Here is a 22,123-nt window from a genome sequence, read left to right on the forward strand (position 1 = left end):
TGAATAAAAACTTCTTAAAAAAATAGTCACCAACAATTACCATACTCTTTCAAATCTGAATAACTTAAAACTCACAGATAGGGATCTGGGTCTAATATAATGGCAGGGCCATTACAACAAACAAGACCACTTGCTGGTTCTTTTGCAAAGGTTAAGAGCACCCATGTTTTTTTTTTTAAACTTTATTTATTTGAGAGAGAGAGCAAGAACATGAGCCAAAGGGGAGGGGAAGACAGAGGGAAAAGGCGAAGCAGACTCGCAACTGAGCAAGCAGTTGCGAGCCCCAACATGGGGGCTTGATCACAGGACACTGGGATCATGACCTGAGCCGAAGGCAGATGCTTAACCAGCTGAGCCACCCAGGCGCCCCAAACAGCACTTATGTTTCAACAGTCACTATGAACCAATATTCTGGTGTTTTAAACAATATTTTAAATGTCCAGAAACATTTTTAAAAAATCAACACAAAGGCATTATTATCAGGGGAAAAGGAACATGCTGCCAGAATCTCTGGGGCAGATGCCAAGGAAGCTGAACTTTCATTTTATTTTTTGTTTTCAAGTTGATTTTTTATTTTTAGTAATCTCTACACTCACAAACCTGAGATCGAGTGTCAACCCCAAGATCAAGAGAGGCATGCTCGTCAAACAAAAAGAAATAAAAGGCATCCAAATCAGCAAAGAAGTCAAACTTTCACTCTTCAAGATGACATGATACTCTACGTAGATAACCTGAAAGACTCCACAAAAAAACTGCTAGAACTGATACAGGAATTCAGCAAAGTCACAGGATACAAAATCAATGCACAGAAGTCAGCTGCATTTCTATCCACTAACAAAGATGCAGAGGAAAGAGAAATCAAGGAATTGATCCCATTTATAATTGTACCAAAACCCAAAAGATACCTAGGAATAAACCTAACCAAAGAGGTAAAGGAAATATACTCAGAAAACTATAGAACGCTTATGAAAGAAATTGAGGAAGACAAAGAAATAGAAAAATACTCCATTCTCATGGGTTGGAAGAACTAATATTGTTAAAATTTCTACGCTACCTAGAGCAGTCTACACATTCAATGCAATCCCTATCAAAATACTGTCAGCATTTTTCACAGAGCTGGAACAAACAATCCTAAAATTTGTATGAAACCAGAAAAGACCCAAATAGCCAAAGTAACACTAAAAAAGAAAACCAAAGCTGGAGATATCACAATTCCAGACTTCAAGCTGTATCACAGAACTGTGATCATCAAGACAGTATGGAACTGCCACAAAAAGAGACACAGGTCAATGGAACAGAACAGAGAACCCAGAAATGGACCCTCAACTCTACGATCAATTAATCTTCAACAAAGCAGGAAACAATGTCCAATGGGAAAAAAGTCTCTTCAACAAATGGTGGTGGAAAAATTGGACAGCCACATACAGAAGAATGAAACTGGACCATTTCCTTATACCACACACAAAAATAGACTCAAAGTGGATGAAAGACCTAAATGTGAGTCAAGAATCCAACAAAATCTTTGAGGAGAACACAGGCAGCAGCCTCTTCCAGTCAGCCACAGCAACTTCTTGTTAGACACGTCTCCAAAGGCAAGGGAAACAAAAGCAAAAATTAGCAACTATTAGGACTTCATCAGGATAAAAAGCTTTTGCACAGCAAAGGAAACAGTCAACAAAAGTAAAAGACAATGGACAGAATGGGAGAAGATATTTGCAAATGTCTTATCAGATAAAGGGCTAGAATTCAAAATCTATTAAGAACTTAAACCCGGGGCACCTGGTGGCTCAGTGGATTAAAGCCTCTGCCTTCAGCTCAGGTCATGATCCCAGGGTCCTGGGATCGAGCCCCACATCAGGCTCTCTACTCTGTGGAGAGCCTGCTTCCTCCTCTCTCTCTCTTTGCCTGCCTCTCTGCCTACTTGTGATCTGTCTGTCAAATAAATAAATTAAAAAATCTTTAAAAAAAAAAAAAAAGAACTTAAACTCAATTCCCAATCAAGAAATGGGCAGACAACAGGAACAAACATTTCTCCAAAGACATGCAAATGGCCAACAGAAACATGAAAAAAGTGCTCAACTCTGCACCAGGGAAATACAAATCAAAACCACCATAAGATACCACCTCACACTGGTCAGAATGGCTGAAATTAACAAGTTAGGAAACAACAGATGTTGGTGAGGATGTGGAGAAAGTGTTGATGGGTATAGTCACCTGGGAAAACAGTATGAAGGTTCCTCAAAAAGGTAAAAAATAGAGCTACCCTACAACTCAGCAATTGCACTACTAGGTATTTATCCAAATGTGTCTGCACTACTAGGTATCTATCCCAAACACAGTGATTTGAAGGGGCACGTGCACCTCAATATTTATAGCAGCAACCTCCACAGTCACCAAAATATGGAGAGCCCAGATGTCCATCAACAGATGAATGGATATCTCTGTCTCTCTCTCTCACACACACACATACACACACACACACACATGAAATACTACTTAGCCATCAAAAAGAATGAAATCTGCCATTTGCAACAACGTGGATAAAACGGGAGGATATCATGCTAAGTGAAATGAGTCAGTTAGAGAACGACAAATGCCATATGATTAAACTCAAGTGGAATTTAGGAAACCAAACAGATGAACATAGAGGAAGGGAAAGAAAATAGGATGAAAACAGAGAGGGAGGCAAACCACAAGAGACTCTTAACTACAGGAAACTGAGGGTTCTGGGGTGGGGCATGGAGGGATGGGGTAACTGGATGATGGATCTTAAGGAGGGCATGTGATGGAATGAGCACCAGGTGATGTACGCAACTGATGAATTACTGAACTCTACCTCTGAAACCAGTAACAGACTATATGTTAACTGAATTGAATTTAAATAAAAAAATTTTTAAAAACCACTTCTAACTTCACTAAAGATGTTATTAGTTGCGAGGCATGCTCTTCTGACTGAGCCAGCCAGGTGCCCTGGAAGTTGAACTTTTAGCAAGTATTCCCAAAGAATCTTAGGATCAGGGAGGTTTGGGGGGGGAAAAAATCACTGCCTTAGAGGAGAATGTGAAACTCACTCTCCAAGAGTCTAACGGTATATGAGTCAAAGAACGTCTCTCAGAAAAGACAACTTCCCTCCCCTTGTCTTTCCTCTCTCCCTCTCTTCCCTGAACCCATTCTCAGCTCTTTAAACCACCTATAATTTCCGGTGTCCTCTCCCCTCTCAGGTAAAACCTCTTGTCACACAATCACATAGAGGTAGTGAAAAAAGAGAAACACTTGCGGTCTCCGTCCTCCTTCAAGATTTGTCTTGCTGCGCAGAGGCTGGCAGCTTTCTCCAGCCTGACCTTTTAGCACATGGGCAGCTGTGCATGCAAACCCCTGCTTTTCTCATGCCACACTCCAACAGTAGCAGCAGGGTCAATGGTGCCCCGGTACCCCTGGGGCCCCTTTCACTTCCTCATACAACTTGCTCACTCTGCCAGGAATGTTCCAGACCAAATGCTTGGGTGCACCCATCCAAGAACCAAGCCCTAAGGGGTCATCAAGGTAGGTAGCGGAGGCTCAGAGGCCAAGAGAAGTAGGTCCACATGGTGTCTCATACTCATGGCTGGCTGTACAGAGGCTCAGAATATTTATTTAAACATCAGCATAATTCTTTCTTTTTGGCCAGTGTGCTAATTTTAAAGCTGTTATACCCAGTTCAATACTCCAACAGGGATTTTCCACATCATGAAAGCTCTTATACTCGAGGCTCTCTGTATGAAGGGCATTATCTGAGTCACAGAGTCCTGCTGTAAGAGAGCCCTCACTTCTATTACTGGAAAAGCATTGGGCTGGGGGTAATTTTCAAATCCAATTCATAAATCTCTCCATATTCCAATTCTGCACCTTATGTTTTTCCTCCGTCAGGCATTACCTAAACTTGGCAGGCCAAGTTGCAGTCTGGGAAGAATAATGTAATATTGTGTCAGTTTAGAAAATTAGATCAAAATGGTCTATTTAAAATCCCTTCTTTTTTATAGTGGCTGCTTCCAAGAAGAGATCTGGGATGGGTAGGAGTTAGGAGAGCTAGACTCAGTATGGCAGGCCACAAACCTTTGTGTGCCTATGGACTTTGCTTCCACGTTCATGTGTTTACCTACTCAAAGGGACCTTTTTTAATGTAATGATTATATACTACATGTATTTAATCAATACACTTCTAATAATGAGTAAGATGATGAAAAAGTCTGAATAGTGGGAAGAGAACTGGGTTACAGGTCAGAAAACCTGGATTTCACTCCTGATTCTGCCTACCAGTGTGACTAAGTGGGCAAATTCATCAATCTTTCTGCATCTCAATTTTCTGCTCTATAAAATAAGAGGGTATTCATGGTTGTTCTGGTCCCTTCTGCTCTAGAAGTCTGTGATTTAATGAAAAGACACTCTTTCACCCCCACTAACAGTAACTTTGAATCAGCTGAACTTTTAAAAAGTTTATTTACTAAATAAAAAAACCAAGAATCTTAAATTTCCTAGTCCTTTTAAAGTTCACTGATGACTACAAGTTTATAATCAGGTTTCAAGCTAATCATAGTAAGCTGGAAGCACTTTTGCTCAGAATTTTCTTATAAACAATGGAGAAACATAGTCAAACTGACAGTCTACTATGTTCTACTGCTTATATTTTAAAGAGGTTAGAAACATGTCAATTTTCATGATTAGAAAAACAATTCATTTTTGCTCACCCAAAGCAGATTGCTTGCACATTCATGTGGCTCCAAAAACCGTGGGTGATATTTTATACATCTATGGTTTTAAAGAAACTTTCAAATCTTGCCTAGTTTAAAACATATTTAGCAAAATTCTAACTATGAGCGCCCACTGTAAAACTATTCTCATAGGAAAAGACGACATAAAGCTTTTCTTGTTTCCCAGACTCTTCTCCCCAGGACCCAGGGCATGGAAATTTCATCCCTATTAAGAAGAATTTATTCCTTTAGCAGGTAGCTGTTGAAATTGGCTTTAGCATCTCTGGTTTTATTGATGGCACAAAATACTAGACTAGGAAGGAATAAATTAATCTACCTACTGAACTGATTCTTCTGGATGTTCAGAGCTCCAGAACAGGAAAGTTAAGTGGTATAAAATAAGTTATTCTGAAAGGCACAGCTAAGTGTATTAAACTCTGGTCTTAAAAACATCTGATTCAGTTTCAGACTACTAAACGGGCACCTGCAGAATACTAGACTTTAAAAAGTATGGTATCATGAAAAAAAAAAAAATCTACTGGTGCCAGTCAGTAGCACAGAATTCTTCCAGAAGTGTCAGAAACAAAGTTATAGCACTAGAATAAAGACGTGAAGTCCCTTGAGGAGGAGCTCCTGTTTATATATTTATTTTTAAATAAGAAATTTCCAGAAAATTTCATATATATAACACTGTTTGGATATCTTATAAATTTAAAAGCACAGTATTATTATACAAGACATAAAATGTACTTCACACAGCAATTGTGTGAACATTGCATGAGATGCTTGGAGAACTGAAAACCTGGGCCAAAAGGGAAATTTTAGCATAGTGCTAAATATACGAAAGATGCTGCAAAATCTGCTGACAGCTTGAAATGACTCAGACAGAGGCTGCAAGCATTAGCTGAATAGAGAAGTGTTTACTTCAAATGTATACACACAGCTACAGTAGTAAGAACCTCCAGGGCCACACCCGTACCATGTCTTAGATAACCCATTAAATATTTTTTGTCTTCATATTCAGTTTTTATTTCTTTAAAGCAGCAATTATTTGGCATCATCTTAAGAAGTTCAAGTGTTCCCATATTTTAAGTTTTCTTTATATCCCTTTTCTCTCCCCACAAAATATTTTGTCTACAATGTGATACACATGACCAAACTTCTACCACAACGAGGACAGTTCAACTTACACAGAGAAGCTGTGCCTATTTTTTGAATGGTATTTTTAAATCACACCATACAATTTGCATAAAAACTTATTTTAAGCGTGTACTGCATCAGAAATGATTTCACTAGTATTTGGGAAACAAGCCTACACATTTTTAACATATTCCGCTTCTGCTTGTCATACTGAAAGGAACATTTCTGAAATCAAAAAGAATTATTCTCTTTTAAGAAATCAGTGCTTCATGGGCGCCTGGGTGGCTCAGTGGGTTAAGCCGCTGCCTTCGGCTCAGGTCATGATCTCAGGGTCCTGGGATCGAGGCCCGCATCGGACTCTGCTCAGCAGGGAGCCTGCTTCCTCCTCTCTCTCTGCCTCACTCTCTGCCTGCTTGTGATCTCTCTCTGTCAAATAAATAAATAAAATCTTTAAAAAAAAAAAAAAAGAAAGAAATCAGTGCTTCAAAAGACAAAACTTTGATGTACTGTAGCTGGAGGTAACCCTGGTTTTGAGTCCACAAAAGTGAATCTGTGCTCCGCCTATGACACCGGCTCAAAGTTAAGAATGGTTTCTGACCATGCTTGAAGACAGAACGAGCATGTCCACAAAGTCACCAGACTATGCTTTTCCCCTTTTTCCTGATTGTAAAAAAAAAATGTTCATTGTGGATATTTTGGAAAATAGAGAAAAGTGTAAAGAAGAAAACAAAACCATGAAACATGCCAATCGATCCTTTGACATATGTCCTCCTGATCTTTTTTTCTTTGCATGCATATACACAAATATTTTTTGATTTTTTAAATTTGTATACAAATTCTTAATAAACTGAACTGAACAGCAGAATGAGTTCTGTCTTTCCCAAAGTTCTAAAGGAAAGCATTATACTAATTTCATTAATGGCTCCATTGTAGTCCTATCTCCAGAGTAAGAAGCACACTCTTAAAAAATCCTCAAAGGAATGTTTAGAATCAAGTCTTTTTTATTTTGACCATTTTTTTTTTTCATTCAGAACTAAGTGTGAGGAATAATAAGAGTAAGGAAACAAGATGTTACCATAAAGAAAAAGATGACTTTTCTTATGTGGTTCGTAAACAGCTCTAAAAAGAATTCCAAAGGAAAACCACCAAAAATGTTTTGCAAGGTGGCTGCACAAGGAAGTCCTGCCTCCAGGGGGAAAACACCCGCACAGATCTCCCACTTTGTATTTGCTTATGGACAATTTGGGGGGTGATATTTTAAAAAAACAAAGTCTAATCACTGGACTCATTTATTCCTTTCCATCTTCTCTAATTGTTCACAATTCCTTCTTCCCCTTGTTCTCTTTACAATACAATCTCTTCTATCAAATCATGCCTTCAACACACCCACCCACCCACCCACACACACACGAATAGAAATCTATTTATTTTATTTTTGACCACAACACTGATAGACAAGTATAGGAGATTGTTCAAATCATTTCTTCAGAAGTTCCACAATGTTAGGCATGGAATAAACAAGAGGAGCAACTCAGTCTGACCCAAGGAGTGCAGTTCCACAGAATGTGATGTTGGTAGACTTCTACCCTAACCAGAGATGAGGAAACTGGAATCCAGAGCTGTGACACCATTTTCTCAAGATGACCAAGGCAGAGACAAACCCCACTAAAACCCTCTTCATTAACCATTCTTCCTCTTAGTTTGATGTTGTTTTATTTTCTGTAACACTAAATTTAATGACTAAATATTTAATCATTTTTGCCCTCTCTTAAAAAAAAATTATACTAAAGGCATTAGCCATCTACTTTATCAGGAGAGTAGACTAGGTATCAGGCAGCCACATAAACCTTGTGTTTTGGTACTTATTTCTCGCCACTGCTCTGTACATCAGTCCCAATTGGTCCTTAAACTGGAATCCAGGACTTCTACTTTGGTATCTTGTTACAAGTAAATTCAGGAGGACCTGCATTAATAGATGAATAATTCTTTACATTTATAAAGGGAACATCGAAAACCATTAAATGAAAAAATCGGTGTTTCCATGATTAAATTCCACTTAATGATTACCCACCTGCATCACTAGAGATTAAACTATAATAGATACACTGAAAATAAATTCTCAGGGCTTTTGAAATCCAATCTCTACAATTATTGTTTACCCCTGGGGGATCAAAGTCACAACTGTAGTATTTGTGCAGTGTAATCCCTCCTTCACTGATTAATAATAGCAGAAGATCCTAAAATATCCCTTCCTCGCCCTTCACTCAATGGTGGTATTTGTTATAAAAAGGCCACTGAACACCCAAGAGCCGCAAGTACAGTCTACTCCCCCGCCCCAGGGCCCTCACCAATGCTCAGATGACAAAGCCAGGGATGGGGACCTCAGGGTAACACTACGAGGTAACACTAACTGAAACTTGAAACAAGGATACTGTGTATAATGCTACCTTCTTATGTGAAACAATAAGTGACAACTTCATCTGAAAAACAAACAACTCATCAGTCTTTTACTACCTAGCTTCTTTTCCCTGCCCTTAAAACCAAGTCTTATTTAACAAGTGCCTCCCAAGTTCCAGGCACAGCACTGAGTATGATACCCAGCCCTTCCAGTGATAACAAAGTACAGTGCAATGAGGCCTTTAATGTACCAGACAAATGGAAAGAGAAGGCACTCTCATTGGAGACCAGAAAAAGGTTGGGAGGGGGTCAACATTTTTTTTTTGAAGATTTTATTTACTTATTTTACTTGAGAGAAAGAGACAGGAAGAGCTGGGGGCGGGGGGAGAGAATTTCAAGCAGACTCCATGCTGAGCATGGAACTCAACATGGGGCTTGATCTCACAACCCTGAAATCATGGCCAGAGCTGAAACCAAGTCAGATGCTTAATGGACTGAACCACCAGGTGAGGAGGGGTCAACTTTCAAAATCTGTCACATCTGGCGTAAAGTACTGACCCTCAGGTTCTCTGTTCCTGATGATCATAAAGGGATATTATCAAAATTAGAAACAAAGATGACCCATATGGTAGACCCCTACAGCCATGAGCCCCCTCTGACAGGGGCTGAGGGTAACTCGAGTAGGCAGCTGAGATTTTATCCACATCCCCTTTCTTGGGCCACAGCCAGGCTTTCAGGTCGAGGAAATGTGAGGCAAGACATTACAGGAAAGGTTACACAGTGAGCAAGTTGATAGAGAAATCTAAAAAAAAACACGGCCCAATTATAAAGGCAGTCCTAACCACTTCATTTCCTGGACCACTGGAAGTTACACCTTTAATGCAAATATTGGAAACCCTAACCTCCCTAGAAGTTTGACCTTTACAATGAATACAGTGGTATCTGGGGATTTCCTCTAAGGAAGAGTTTATAATATATCCTTCACCTCACTGTTTCTCAAACATTTTCATCATGGCCCCTAAGGGAAAAATTTCTGTTTCCTTCTCTACTCATAACCAACACTTCTGATGTGTGGGTTTTTCCAAACTACACAACTCTCCAGTTCTCACAGGATGCCAACTGGATGGGTGTCCTACAATTTATAATTCTGACACTAACTGCCTAGAGTTAGCACAGACCCCTCAGGTTAAGGGCTCAATGCCACAAGGCTGCCCTCCTCCTCCACCAACTTTAGACACCAACTGCAAGTCTCAGGTTGACACCTGTACTCCAACTGGCTACAAACTGGGAATTTCCACAACCCCTTCCTCAAGTTCAGTAATTTGCTAGAATGGTTCACAGGATTCCAGAACACAGTTTACTAAATTACCAATTTTCAATACAAAATCATAAGTCAGGAACAGCTGGATGAAGAGAGGTATGGGGTAATGCATTATGGTGTGTTATCTTCCCAGAGCCTTAGGGTATTCACCAACCTGGAAGGTTGCTCAGAGTTTTTAGGGAGGTTCCATTACACAGGCACACCTGATTAAAATCACAGGCTCTTGGTGCCTAATTCAACCTCCAGCCCCAGGAGTCAGGGGGCGAGGTTAAAGGTCTAACCCTCTCATCACAAGGCTGGTTCCCTTAAAACCAGCCCTCATCTTCAGGGGCTTTCCAAAGCTCACTTCATTAACATAAACTCAGGTGTGGTTGAAAGGGGCTTGTTATTGAATACCAAAGGATGCTCCCTTCATCTTCATAGCTCTGGAGCTATTTTAGGAGCCAGGACAAAACCCAAATATTAGTTGATACCTTAGGAGTTCTGTGCCGAGAACTAGGGACAAAGATGCACTCCACTCAAGGCCTTTTTAGACATTTTTTTTCCTAATTATGATACACCTTCCCCACTGAAATAATAACACAGATATACTGACTGTATATATGCTTTTATATATATATATATATATATATATATATATATCTGTGCTTTATACATAAAATGAGTAATTCTTTTGCCTCCCCTCCCCAGGAATCAATTTCCACCCCTTTGTGGGCAACAACAATGCCCAATTAAGAATGCATACCTTAGTTTATGTAGTAAGACACTGGTAGAACCAAGAATATAAAACTAGGTTACTCTAAGATAACCCAAAAGTTACATCTTATATTAGGAAGATTTTCAAATTAGGAAAAATTTCAAAATCTCTTTCTAGGATAATAATTTGCCTATAATTTTAGTAGTATAATTTTACCTGTTTTACAATATGAAATTAAGTAACAAAAAACAACGTGGGGCTTGATCCCAGGATCCTGAGATCATGACCTGAGGCGAAGGAAGAGGCTTTAATCCACTGAGCCACCCTGGTGCCCCTACATAAGAGTTTTAATACAAATTGAAGAGAATACTCTCTTGAGATGCTAAATAATTTAAAATAAACTTTCTTTCACTCACAAGTAACATGTAAGTATTTATTACATTAAATAAAGAGCTTCATCTATGGTTTGGATTAAGTGCAGGACAATGGAATAGAGGTAGTGTCAACATCATTTCAGACAGCCTCTTAAAAGGGAATTATTTTAAATCCAACATGAGAATATTACAATTGTAAATATCTATGCATCAACATTGGGGCACTTAAATACACAGAGCAAATATTAACAGACATAAAGGGAGAAACGAACAATACTACAATAATGGGGGGACTTTGGCACCCCAGTTACATCAATGGGTAGATTATTGAGACAGAAAATCAAGAAAGAAATGGTGTCTCTGAAAGACGCATAGACGCATTAGACCAGATGGATTTAACAGATATGTATAAAGCATCCAAAAATGACAGAATACACATTCTTTTCAAGTATGCATGGAACATTCTCTAGGACAGATCATATGTTAGGCCATAAAACAAGTCTCTATAAATTTAAGATTGAGATCCTATCATGCATCTTTTCTGACCACAATGATATGAAACTGGAAATTACAAGAAAAAAAAAAAACACTGGAAAAAAAACACAAACATGGTGGCTAAAAAACATGCTACTGAACAACCAAAGGGTCAATGAAGAAATCAGAGGAAATGAAAAGAAGGCATGGAGACAAATGAAAATGGAAACACAATGGTCCAAAATCTCTGGGATGCAGCGGAAGCATCCCTCCAAGCAAAATTTCCCTTAGAGAAATTTATAGTGATGGGCCTACCTCAAGAAACAATAGAAATCTATTTTCTATTTTCTTGTAATTGGTGCAGCCACTGTGGAAAACAGTATGGAAGTTCCTCAAAAAATTAAAAATAAAAATATTATATGATCCAGTTATTCCATTACTGGGTACTTACCCAAAGGATATAAAAGGTACACGCACCCCTATGTCTACTGCAGCATTATCTACAACAGCCAAGATGCGGAAGCAACCCAAGTGTCCATCAACAGATGAAGGAATAAAGACGTAGCATGTATACACATAATGGAATACTTCTCGGTCATAAAAAGGAATACGATCTTATCATTTGTGACAACATGAATGGACCTAGAAGATATTATGCTCAATGAAACAAGTCAGAAAGAAAAAGACAAATACCATATGATTTCACTTATATGTGGAATCCAAAAAACAAAACAAACCAAACAAAAAGCGAAAACAGACTCATAGGTAGAGAACAAACTGATGGTCGTGGGGGTGTAAGGGTTGGGGAAAATGGGTGAAGAGAAGTGGAAGGTACAGTCTTCTTGTTACAGAATGAATAATCTTGGGGAGTTTCGGCACAGCATAGAGAATACAATCAGTGGTACTATAATAGCGACATGGTGACAGGACCACACCTGTGGTGAGCACAGCATAAAGTATGGACTTGTTGAATCACTGTGTTGTACACCTAAAACTAATAACATTGTGTGTCAAATATATTTCAATAAAAGCATATAAAATTTAAAATAAATAAAAACTCTAAAATTAAATTAAATTAAAAGGATTTACTTTTTGAAAGGATTTATTTTAAATGCAGTAAGCAAAAAAGTCCAAATCTCAGATATGATCACTACTTCCAGTCTGTCTTATTAAAATCCTACTCATGCCAGAACACCTAGGCTGAGGAGGCTCTGTAGGGAATGAACTCATCTGACTCTACCAATAATTTCCTATGTGCAGCCTGGATAAATTACCTAACCACTCTGTTTTCATTTCTCTAACCAGCCAATAATGTAAATTGACACACTATAATGGAAAAACACACAACAATCCTGGTCAGAGGATCTGCCGTCTGGTCCTACCTTAGCTACTGACGAACTGTGTGAGTATGGCCAAGTCAATGACCCTTCCTGACGCCACCCCTTCCCCATCTGTAAAAGGAAGATATCCCACCAGAAGCATGCATGGAGATTCTACATCATAAGTGCCTTTACTTGGCTAAGCCATGTACACTATCATACTAAATAAAACAATGCCCTTTATTAAATTCTACCAAATTCAAGAACATGAGTCAGTCCAGCCAGTATAAGACTTGATAGGAAAATAGAAAAACAGTGGGAAGAAAAACATGATTACTCTCCAAGATATAAGCCTTAAAAGTTCAGGCAAAGTACCTTCCCCACTTGAATGAGGTACAACAGCCATTCATGAGAACTCATTGCAGCCCCTTTTGGAACATATCCATTTTCTGCTTGGATAACCGCTTAGTGTAATGCACTCCATAAACTATCTCCTTCCATGTTCAATAATGTTTTCATTTTATTTGAAATCAAAGTTATAATGGTCTGGGATTTGGGAAATCCAGTCTGTATCTACCCTATACATATCCTATACTACAGATTCCAGTTAAATCCCTTCTCACCTTTGGTTTTTCCAAACTTACTACTTTAGACAATCTCCATTCTTCTCATTCCCTTGATTCCTTCAGTAGCCCTGAGCTAAGTTTTTTCCCAACCGTTGTTGGAACCTTCTTCATCTCCTAGGAAGACTAGGAAGACGAGGGATCAAAAGGAAAGCTAGTAACAGTGAGAGGCAGGGAAAATATATCATCATCCAAAGAGAAAACTGTCACCATTTATTCTCAGTTCTATGACAAAGTAAAGCAAGTGTCTTCCCCCCAACACTACTAGCATAAAAAGATTCTCTATCTGCTAGTAATTATAAAAACAGTTCTTTGATTTCTCTATGCAATGAATTGCATCTAAGACTATTTCACAAAGTACTGAAGTACCTGTTATTTGAAGCATTTAACTAAAAAGGATGGATGGTCATCTGGCAAGGACGCTATCAAAGCCATTCCTAAACTGGAGAGAAGAGACTAGCTCAAAAGTGTCTAACAGTGTTGAACCCAATGTAGTTGAGAGATTTGTCATCCTATCCACCAACAGGGAATACAGGCTTACTAAAGTAACTGTCACTGGGAGCCAGGCAAGTACCTTGAAGGGGAGGCTCTAGCATTTGAAATGCACTCCCCTACCCTCAGTGGGTCTCAGCTGAGAAATGATGAATTAAGGTACTCCTAAAATCTCCCCAGATATAAAAGCCTCCTGATATTTTCACAAAGACTATGGCAAGTGTCCAAGAACTTCACTACCACCATCCAACAGACCCCCTCCTCTCCATTTTCCCCTCATTTCTTCATAATTTTAATTACTGGTTCACTGTCATTTTCTCCAATACTGAGGAATTCCTAGCAAGTTCAATAGCCACAGAGATGACCCTTCCAACAATTTAACTCTCAGTTCACTAAATGTCTTTTACCGATGTTGTCCTCTCCCCCACTTCAGCCATGTATTCCCAGTCATGCCCTGAGACTTTATCATTACCAATAGCTACAACACGGTAGGAAAGAGAAAGAGAAAATCAGTGAGGAGAGGGTCAGTGCAAAGGTGATAGTTTTGAAGTTGCAGTGGAGTTGTAAAATAGTTGGATTGAAGCACTGTAGGGAGGAAGTATGCTGGAAAATTCGGTTTTGTTCAGAGATTGGGACGCATGAAATTGCGATTATGGAGAGGTTATAGCTATTGGTGTCACTAGTGACAGCCCACATTGTTAAATCCAGAGGTCAGTTCGCAGTTCTCATCTTACTTGACCTACCAGCAGCATCTGGCGTAGCTGACTGTTCCCTCCATCTGAAGAACACTCTGCTTGATCCTAGGACTCTACTGTCTTGGTTTTCCTACCCTGCTGGTCATTGTTTGTCAGTCTCCTTTGCTGGTTCCTTCTCTTCTCCTGATGTTGGAATGTCCCTGGGCTGAGTCCTTGGTCCACTTTATCTACTACACTTACTCCTTTGGTGATCTCATCCAGGCTCATGGTTTTAAATGCCACGCATTTGCCTCTCTTCTGAAACTCCATACGTCTATCCAACTGGCTACTTGCCATCTCCCCTTGGAAGTCTAGTAGCCACCTCAAACTTAACAGGTCCAAAGCGGAATTACTCATAGATTACCTTGCCTCTCAAAGTCTGTTTCATCTGCAGTTTCTTCACTGCGATTGATGGCAACCTATCCTTCAAACTGCTCAGGTCCAAATCCTAGAGACCTTAACTGCTCTCTCTCATATCTCATACCCAAACCATCAAGAAATCATGCAAGCTCCACCTCAAAATATATCCAGAATTTGACCTGTACTTACATTTTCCATTGCTACAACTCTCATCCAGGTCACCACTGTCTCTCTCCTGGAGGGCTGCAATGGCCTCCTAAGAGGTCTTCTTGGCTCCTCCTCACCTCTATCACCTATTCTCCACCCAGCAGCCAGAGGGGTCCTTTTAGACCTAAAGTCAGATCATGTCACTCTTCTACTCAATGACCCGCCACAGCTCCCAGCTGACTTTAAGTAAATGTGAAAGTTACTCTGATGCCCTACAAAGCCTTAAATAATCTGGTCCTCTGCTTTATCTGACCTTCTCCCCTCAGCCACTGTGTGTTCCTAAATGTGCTTCAAACACGTCAGAGGTCAGTTTGCAGTTTCATTTGTAGGGCACGCTTTTCCCTTAAGGCCTTTGTTGTAGCTATTTCCAACGCCTGCTCTGCTCTTCTCCCAGACATCCACATGGCAAAGCACCTCATCTCCTTCCTCACATCTCAAGCTCTCAAGGAGACCAACCCTGACCACCCGATTTAATACTGTAGTCTATCTGGCAATCTCGACATCCCAACCCTGCTTTATTATTTTTTTTCCTGTATCACTTAACATCTTCTTAACACACTGTGTAATTTATTAATTGTGTTGTCTGTTGACTACTGCCTCCCACCAGAATGAAAACCACAAGGACAGAAATTTTTGTTCATTTTCTTCACTGATGTATTCCAAGCATGCAGAACAATGTCTGGCACATAAGTACTCAATAAATATATTTTTTTTAATGCATGAATGAACACTTGAAACTGGATTTAAATTGTGGACCAGAGAGAGAGTGGAGGTTGACAGAAAAAAACTCAAATGGCCCAGGTACAGCTAGGGTCTCAATTATGCTTCGAGACAATGAGCTACTTTAAAAAGGCTGTATTAGGGCACCTGGGTAGCTCAGTGGGTTAAGCCGCTGCCTTCGGCTCAGGTCATGATCTCAGGGTCCTGGGATCGAGTCCCGCATCGGGCTCTCTGCTCAGCAGGGGCCTGCTTCCTTCCCTTCCCCTCTCTCTGCCTGCCTCTCTGCCTGCTGTGATCTCTCTCTCTGTCAAATAAATAAATAAATAAATCTTAAAATAAATAAATAAATAAATAAATAAAATAAAAAGGCTGTATTATTTCTTTCAGATCTGCAGGTGGATTTCGTAATTCAAACACTGGTAACTTTGCCGTAATACTAGCTCCTACTAGAAAAAGGCACCGAGGACAGATAAAAGGCATGGCCCACATTTTTTGTCTTTGCCACTTGGTGACTCTACACTGGGCAGTCCTGTCTTTAGCCAGCTTCGTAAGTGAGAGGAGTGACTTGCAAACACCCCACAATTTAGGAATCGGAGAAAGCAAGTCCATCAGGGCTAATGCCACTTCTGGAATGCCTGATTTACTCCCATGGATTAGGCACAGACTCTTACAAGTTAGAACTAGATGACGATCATTTATGTCCGTAGTTTCAGCCACGCTGCTGATCTGAATTCCTAAGACACTTACAGTAAACTACAGTTGCGGCACCCCCCTTCCACCCACCTTTCTGAAAGAAACACTCCGGGTGAGGCACAGGTAAAGGTGTTCCAGGTGACTGGAATGGGTAGCCACAGAGGGGAGCAAAGGATTACGCTCAACTCCATTTTCCAGATTACAAATGAATCCCAGGCAAAATGAGATCCAAGGTCACAGAGCTCAGTGACAGTGTTAGGACTAGAAACTGTCTCTTGATTCTTTAGAGAAACAGCAGTAAAGGAGAAATTCCACTACAACATAATAAAGTGTAAGGCCACGTATTACAGTAGTTAAATGCTATTCTTTTTATTAAAATCATGGCATCTGTGTTCACGAATAAGAAATTTTCTTTACCGGCCCCTATCTTCAAGGGCTTGGGTCAGAGTTTGTTATGGTAGCCTTGGACTGAATTAGGTATACTACACTCTAAGATCTTGTGTAAACATTTATTCCTTCATTAAAATAACTGGATGAACTTCCAGTTAAAAAAAAAAAAAGAAGAAGAAGAAAAAAGAATATCTCTAATATCTTTGTCAACCAACTTACTGATTTAAACAGTTTTCTGGTTTAAAAACCCTACAGTAGTCATGGCTGCAGAACAATGTGAACGTACTTACTGCCTCTGAATCATACGTATAAAATGGTTAACATAGGACATTTTATGCTACATATATTTAGCCACCAATTTTTTAAAGCAAGAGAAAGACAAAAGAAGAAAAAGAGAAAAGAGAAAGGAGTGGGGGTGTAAGAGAGAAAGATCTAGAGGAGGAGATCACCCAAAACCAAATTTAACCACTGTGAGCACCTGCTGGCAGACATTCATGAAAAGCCTGGTGGGAGGAAGGAGCAGTTCCCTGGGTCCCCAGACCACCAGCAAAGCAAAGTCCTGCAAAGAGCACAGGAAGTAGGTCACTCTGGAGGAATAACATGACCCAACCCATACACACACAGTGCTCAGTCTCTAATCTAAGATGTGGGGCTATACAAGGATGTCCTTGACACTGCCTAAGACCCGGGCTGTATTTCTACATCCAGGGCTCCTCCTAGAGAGAAGGTAGTTAAGTCTACTCCATACCACACAGTTCAGGATCCTCTTTAACATGGAATTAAGCTACTGGTAGTATTTTGGCTTTTTGTGAATTGCAAAATCAGCATACCAACACTGAAGAGAAAAGGTTAGAGAGGCTCAGGGCAGAGTCATGAAATTTCCACAGTATGCCTCCTTGCTCTACAATTCTCTTAAGAATATTGTTTGGTGTCTAAAACAGGTAGAACAGCCTTTTTTCAGAAAACACCTTTGACCATAATTCCAAAGTAATAAAGTGTGTTCAGTCCCACCTCTAAATGTACAGCTATAAATGTAAATTACAAGGCAGTACTTCCTGAATGTATGAACTGACGGGATCGGGTTGGGGGGGGGGCAGATTTTTCAAATAGTGATTGAAGCCGAGTAAGCTTCTCTGAAAATAGTTCTCATAAATTTAACAAGCACCACTGAATATAATTTTATTCCAAATTGATTCAGTTTATGTACCATACCTTAAACATATTTTTATAGAGAAGATCGTATAGAGCAATGCCGATGATAAATGCTCAACAAGGATTTGCTCAATGAAGGAAGGAGAAGGACCAAGCCTCATTCTTGGTCACAGGGAGATGACAACATAGGCTAAAATCTAAATTTAGCAGGGCATTATTTTAATTGCTACTGTAAAAGAATAACATCTATCTTTGCAACTCAATGTGACAGACACATCAGATTCCCCCTAGAAAGAGTAAAGTGGGGGAGAAGAAGGATAGAAGGGGAGAAAAGGGGAAGGAGTAGCTTACTATACCAGAAGGAGATTCTCCAGAATGACATGGGTCAGGTCAGATCTCAGGCAAGCAAAAGGGCCCCAATCTCACTTAACACTCAAGTGCCAACCAAAAACTGAGATGAAGTATTCTACTTGTATAAAGCTGATTTTCCACTTGACTCTTATCTCAGGGGACATTGGGTAAGCTCAGTGTAAATAGGCGTTTTCTCATTCCTTTCCGTAGTGTTTCACCTACCATGGTGTATTTGTTGAGACAACCAAGTGCTACAAGACAGAAAAATACCACACAATCAGCAATTCCTAAAGGACTACGTTATGGGTTGAACTGTACACTCCAGTGAATTCACAGGTAGAAGTTTTAACTCCCAATACCTCAGCATGTTACCTTAATGTTACCTTATTTGCATGTGTAATTAGTTAAGATGAAATCACACTGAAGTAGAGTAGGCCTTTAATTCAGTATGACTACTGTCCTTATTTTATTTTTAAGATTTTATGTTTTTGCCAGAGAGAGAGAGTACAAGCAGGGGGAATGGCAGGCAGAGTAGGCAGAAGGAAAAGCAGGTTCCCCACTGAGCAAGGAGCCAGATGTAGGACCTAATTGCAGGACCTGAGCCTAAGGCAGCCGCTTAACCAACTGAGCCACCCAGGTGTCCCGGTATGACTAGTATCCTCACACAAAAAAGAAATGTGAACACATTGGGGGAGAAGGCTGTGCGAGGACGGGAGGTATGCATGCTATCACAAGCCAAAGAACTGGCAGAAGCCAGAAGCAAGAACAGAACAGATCCCTCCTGGGCACCTTCAGAGGGAGCATGGCCCTGCAGACACCTTGGTTTCACATATCTGGCTTCTAGAGCTCGGAGACAGTAACCACCTGCTGTTCTACGCTCCCAGCATGCTGTACTTCTCTATGGCAGCCTCATTAAACTGATACCAACAGTCAGGGGCCAACGTGCACCAACCAGCCCACGCCCTTCTCGCTGAATCTCAGCTCTGGCTTCCCGCCCCATGACCACTTGCCACCATATCAGCCCAGACCCCATGACCTCACTCTCAGGCTGCCGCCTGGTGTCCTGACTTCAGGTCTACCTCCACCTGCTTCAACTGCCAAACTCACATGCACGCCACCATGACATTAACCTCTGAAAGATGCCAACTTCTTTGCATCACTCTAGGGGTAAAATAGTGCAAGTGACTCACCAATTCCTATCAGGAAAGGTCCAGATGCCCCTTTGGCTCTTTCTTCAGTTGGGAACTTAAAATTGAACAAATCTATATATTTTATATGAGCCAAATGGTTCCACATATACACAAATAATTTAAAACCTACAAGGAACAGGAGAAAAAAAAAACCCAGGTTTTTAGTCCTAAGTTACTTACCATTCTTCATCACCACATTGGACCACACGTTCGCATTCAAGGCTTGAACGATTCGCTTTACTCCTGTAGATTCTGGGAAGTCATCTAATCAGGAGGAGAAACAGATATATTTATACACATATTTATACACATACACACACACACGTGTGTGTCTGTCCCCCAAACCATACTTTTAAATAACTGTGGCTTAGTTATCTAGTTTAGTTGGTACTTAACATTGTAACTTACCTAGTAAAGGAAAAAATACAGAGCTTAGAGATCTTGATAAGAATATCCTAGAAACTAAAACAATGACACAAATGCACTTTATAAAAGGTTTCTATGATAAAGTCATCTCTATCACCTCACCAATGGGATCTACTCTTTTTTTCTTGAAATGTGAGTTCCTGTTAATTATACAATCCTGGCAAAGCTTTGGAAACACCAATTTTGGCTATTTAAGGATAACGAGTTTCCTGATGGCAGGGATGGTCCTCTTGGTATGCCACAAAATGCTGTAAATGCCCCTACCTTCTCCTGGGAATCACAGAGTAACAAATTTATAGTAGATATTTATAGTAGATATTCAGAGAACGATTTCCTGATTGGAGAAAGAGAGTTTAAGAGAAGTAAAATGACTACAACCATAAGTGTAGGAGACAGGCAAGGCTCGTTAAAAATAAAAAAGGACAATTTAATTTAGCTGGGTTAGTATTGGTACTATTTTGCTTCTGGAATTTAGCTGATACTACTCAAAATAACAGGGCAGTAATCCCAGTTAGGATATAACAAGGTAATATTCTCAGCTTGCAGATATGTGTACGATGGAAATGAGTGTTATAAGACTGGATACGGTAAACGATGGCAGAAGTAGTTTCCATGTGCCTGAAGGAGAAAGTCTCCTAAGAGCCTATGCAGCACAATCCACATAGAACCTGTGTCTAGTGGCCTGGCCGGGCATGGAATTAGAAGTCAGAAAATCCGATCTGGAATTCGGGCTCTTTTCTTTTTCTTTTCTTTTTTTTAATATTTTATTTATCTGACAGAGAGAGAACATGAATAAGCAGGGAGAGGGCTCCATAATTTGTTAGCTATTTGATCAAGGGCAAATCATGTACGCTGTTCTCGAAGAAAAGTGGGGCTGAAGCCACTCTGCACACACCTCTTCCAGAGGAAAGAGGTGCTGGAAGTGACGATTCACCCCTGTAAACCCCCCTCTAGGTGGGGCTCACCACCCAACAAGATGCCTAAAGGACAGTAGGCGCTCTATAAGAACTGAGGGCTGGATGAGTCATCCAAAGAAGAGCGACCTACCAACCTAACAGAAACAATGGCAAGGATTAAACTGAAAATACAAAGTGAGCTTTCTCACCTCGATGTTTAAAGAAAGAAATAAAAGGCATGTTTACCTGAACTATGAGTGATTCAGTTCTTAAAAGGATAACTAACACTTCAGATGACAGAACCAGAAACCAAAAATATGGTCTGAACTAAAGAGCTAGAACCAGTAAGATGAAATCTATTCCAGACAAGCAGGAAGTCTCATACTGGTGTTAGGATACACACATACAAAGCTTATGGTTTATTTTTAAAAATTCTAGGGAGGATTTCATTACTTCATCTAAAGATCTGTCAAAATCTAATTCAATATTAAGCAATATTAATGCAAGAACATTGTTCAGTCAAGGAGCAAGGAGATGTATGGTGGTATAAGGGAGAAGAAATTACAAAATAAAAACAGATTTAAAGATTGTTTTTTTAATTTTTATTTATTTGACAGAGATCACAAGTAGGCAGAGAGGCAGGCAGAGAGAGAGAGAGGAAGCAGGCTCCCCGTGGAGCAGAGAGCCCAATGTAGGGCTCGATCCCAGGACGCTGGGATCATGACCTGAGCCGAAGGCAGAGGCTTAACCCACTGAGCCACCCAGGCGCCCCAAAACATATTTTAAATAAATGACTCAAATGTCGACTCTGAAGGACAACAGGATGAAGAGAAAATTCTAGTGTCAGAAATAAGCAATTATGTACATGCTCACATACACAAAACAAGGCCCAAGTTTAGGGGACCTGTGAGAAACGGGAAGAGAAATTGTACTTGTTAATTTTCAATTATTATTAAAAATGTAGAGGGAGAAAAATCAACCTTTTTATCCTATTCTTCTCTGGAAGGGCTTTATTCCCAAAGGTAAAATTCTGGAAAAATTCTAAATAAGGCAGAATATAAAAAGAGATTTCTTAATTCCCTTTAAAATAGGTTTCGTAGAATGATTACTTATTTCCTGTCTATGTACTTTAATTCATATTGGCTGTCTCTTAGAATGTCTTTTGCAACAACTGGCATCTTAACGCCACATCCCTACTGGTCCCCTCACTACAAGCCCTGTGCCTTTCCCATTTCTTCCCCATGGAGCAAGTGACATGTGAAAGTTCATGATGCCACGACAGTCTTGGAATTTCTAAATAGAAATAATCTCTCGCATCTCTGAAATACCACAGGACCCATATATTTTTAAATACTTATGACATTCCATTGGGCAATTCAATTGTTCATGTATGTGTTTATCTCCTGTACTTGACTATAAGGTTTTGGTGGCCCAAAACCT

The 22,123-nt window shown here is 39.9% G+C and overlaps 1 protein-coding gene across 2 annotated transcripts in view; it reads right to left on the reverse strand.

Moving 5' to 3' along the window:
* AAGAB (alpha and gamma adaptin binding protein) overlaps positions 1-22,123 on the reverse strand; it is a 50,521-nt gene that overhangs the window by 8,387 nt on the left and 20,011 nt on the right. For both annotated transcript variants that reach the window (XM_059372344.1, XM_059372345.1), the window contains exon 5: positions 19,542-19,625. In XM_059372344.1, coding sequence (XP_059228327.1) covers positions 19,542-19,625 — 84 coding nt within the window. The remainder of the gene's footprint in view (positions 1-19,541; positions 19,626-22,123) is intronic.

This window comes from Mustela nigripes, chromosome 13 (assembly GCF_022355385.1).
Source record: "Mustela nigripes isolate SB6536 chromosome 13, MUSNIG.SB6536, whole genome shotgun sequence".
NCBI classification, from domain to species: domain Eukaryota; kingdom Metazoa; phylum Chordata; class Mammalia; order Carnivora; family Mustelidae; genus Mustela; species Mustela nigripes.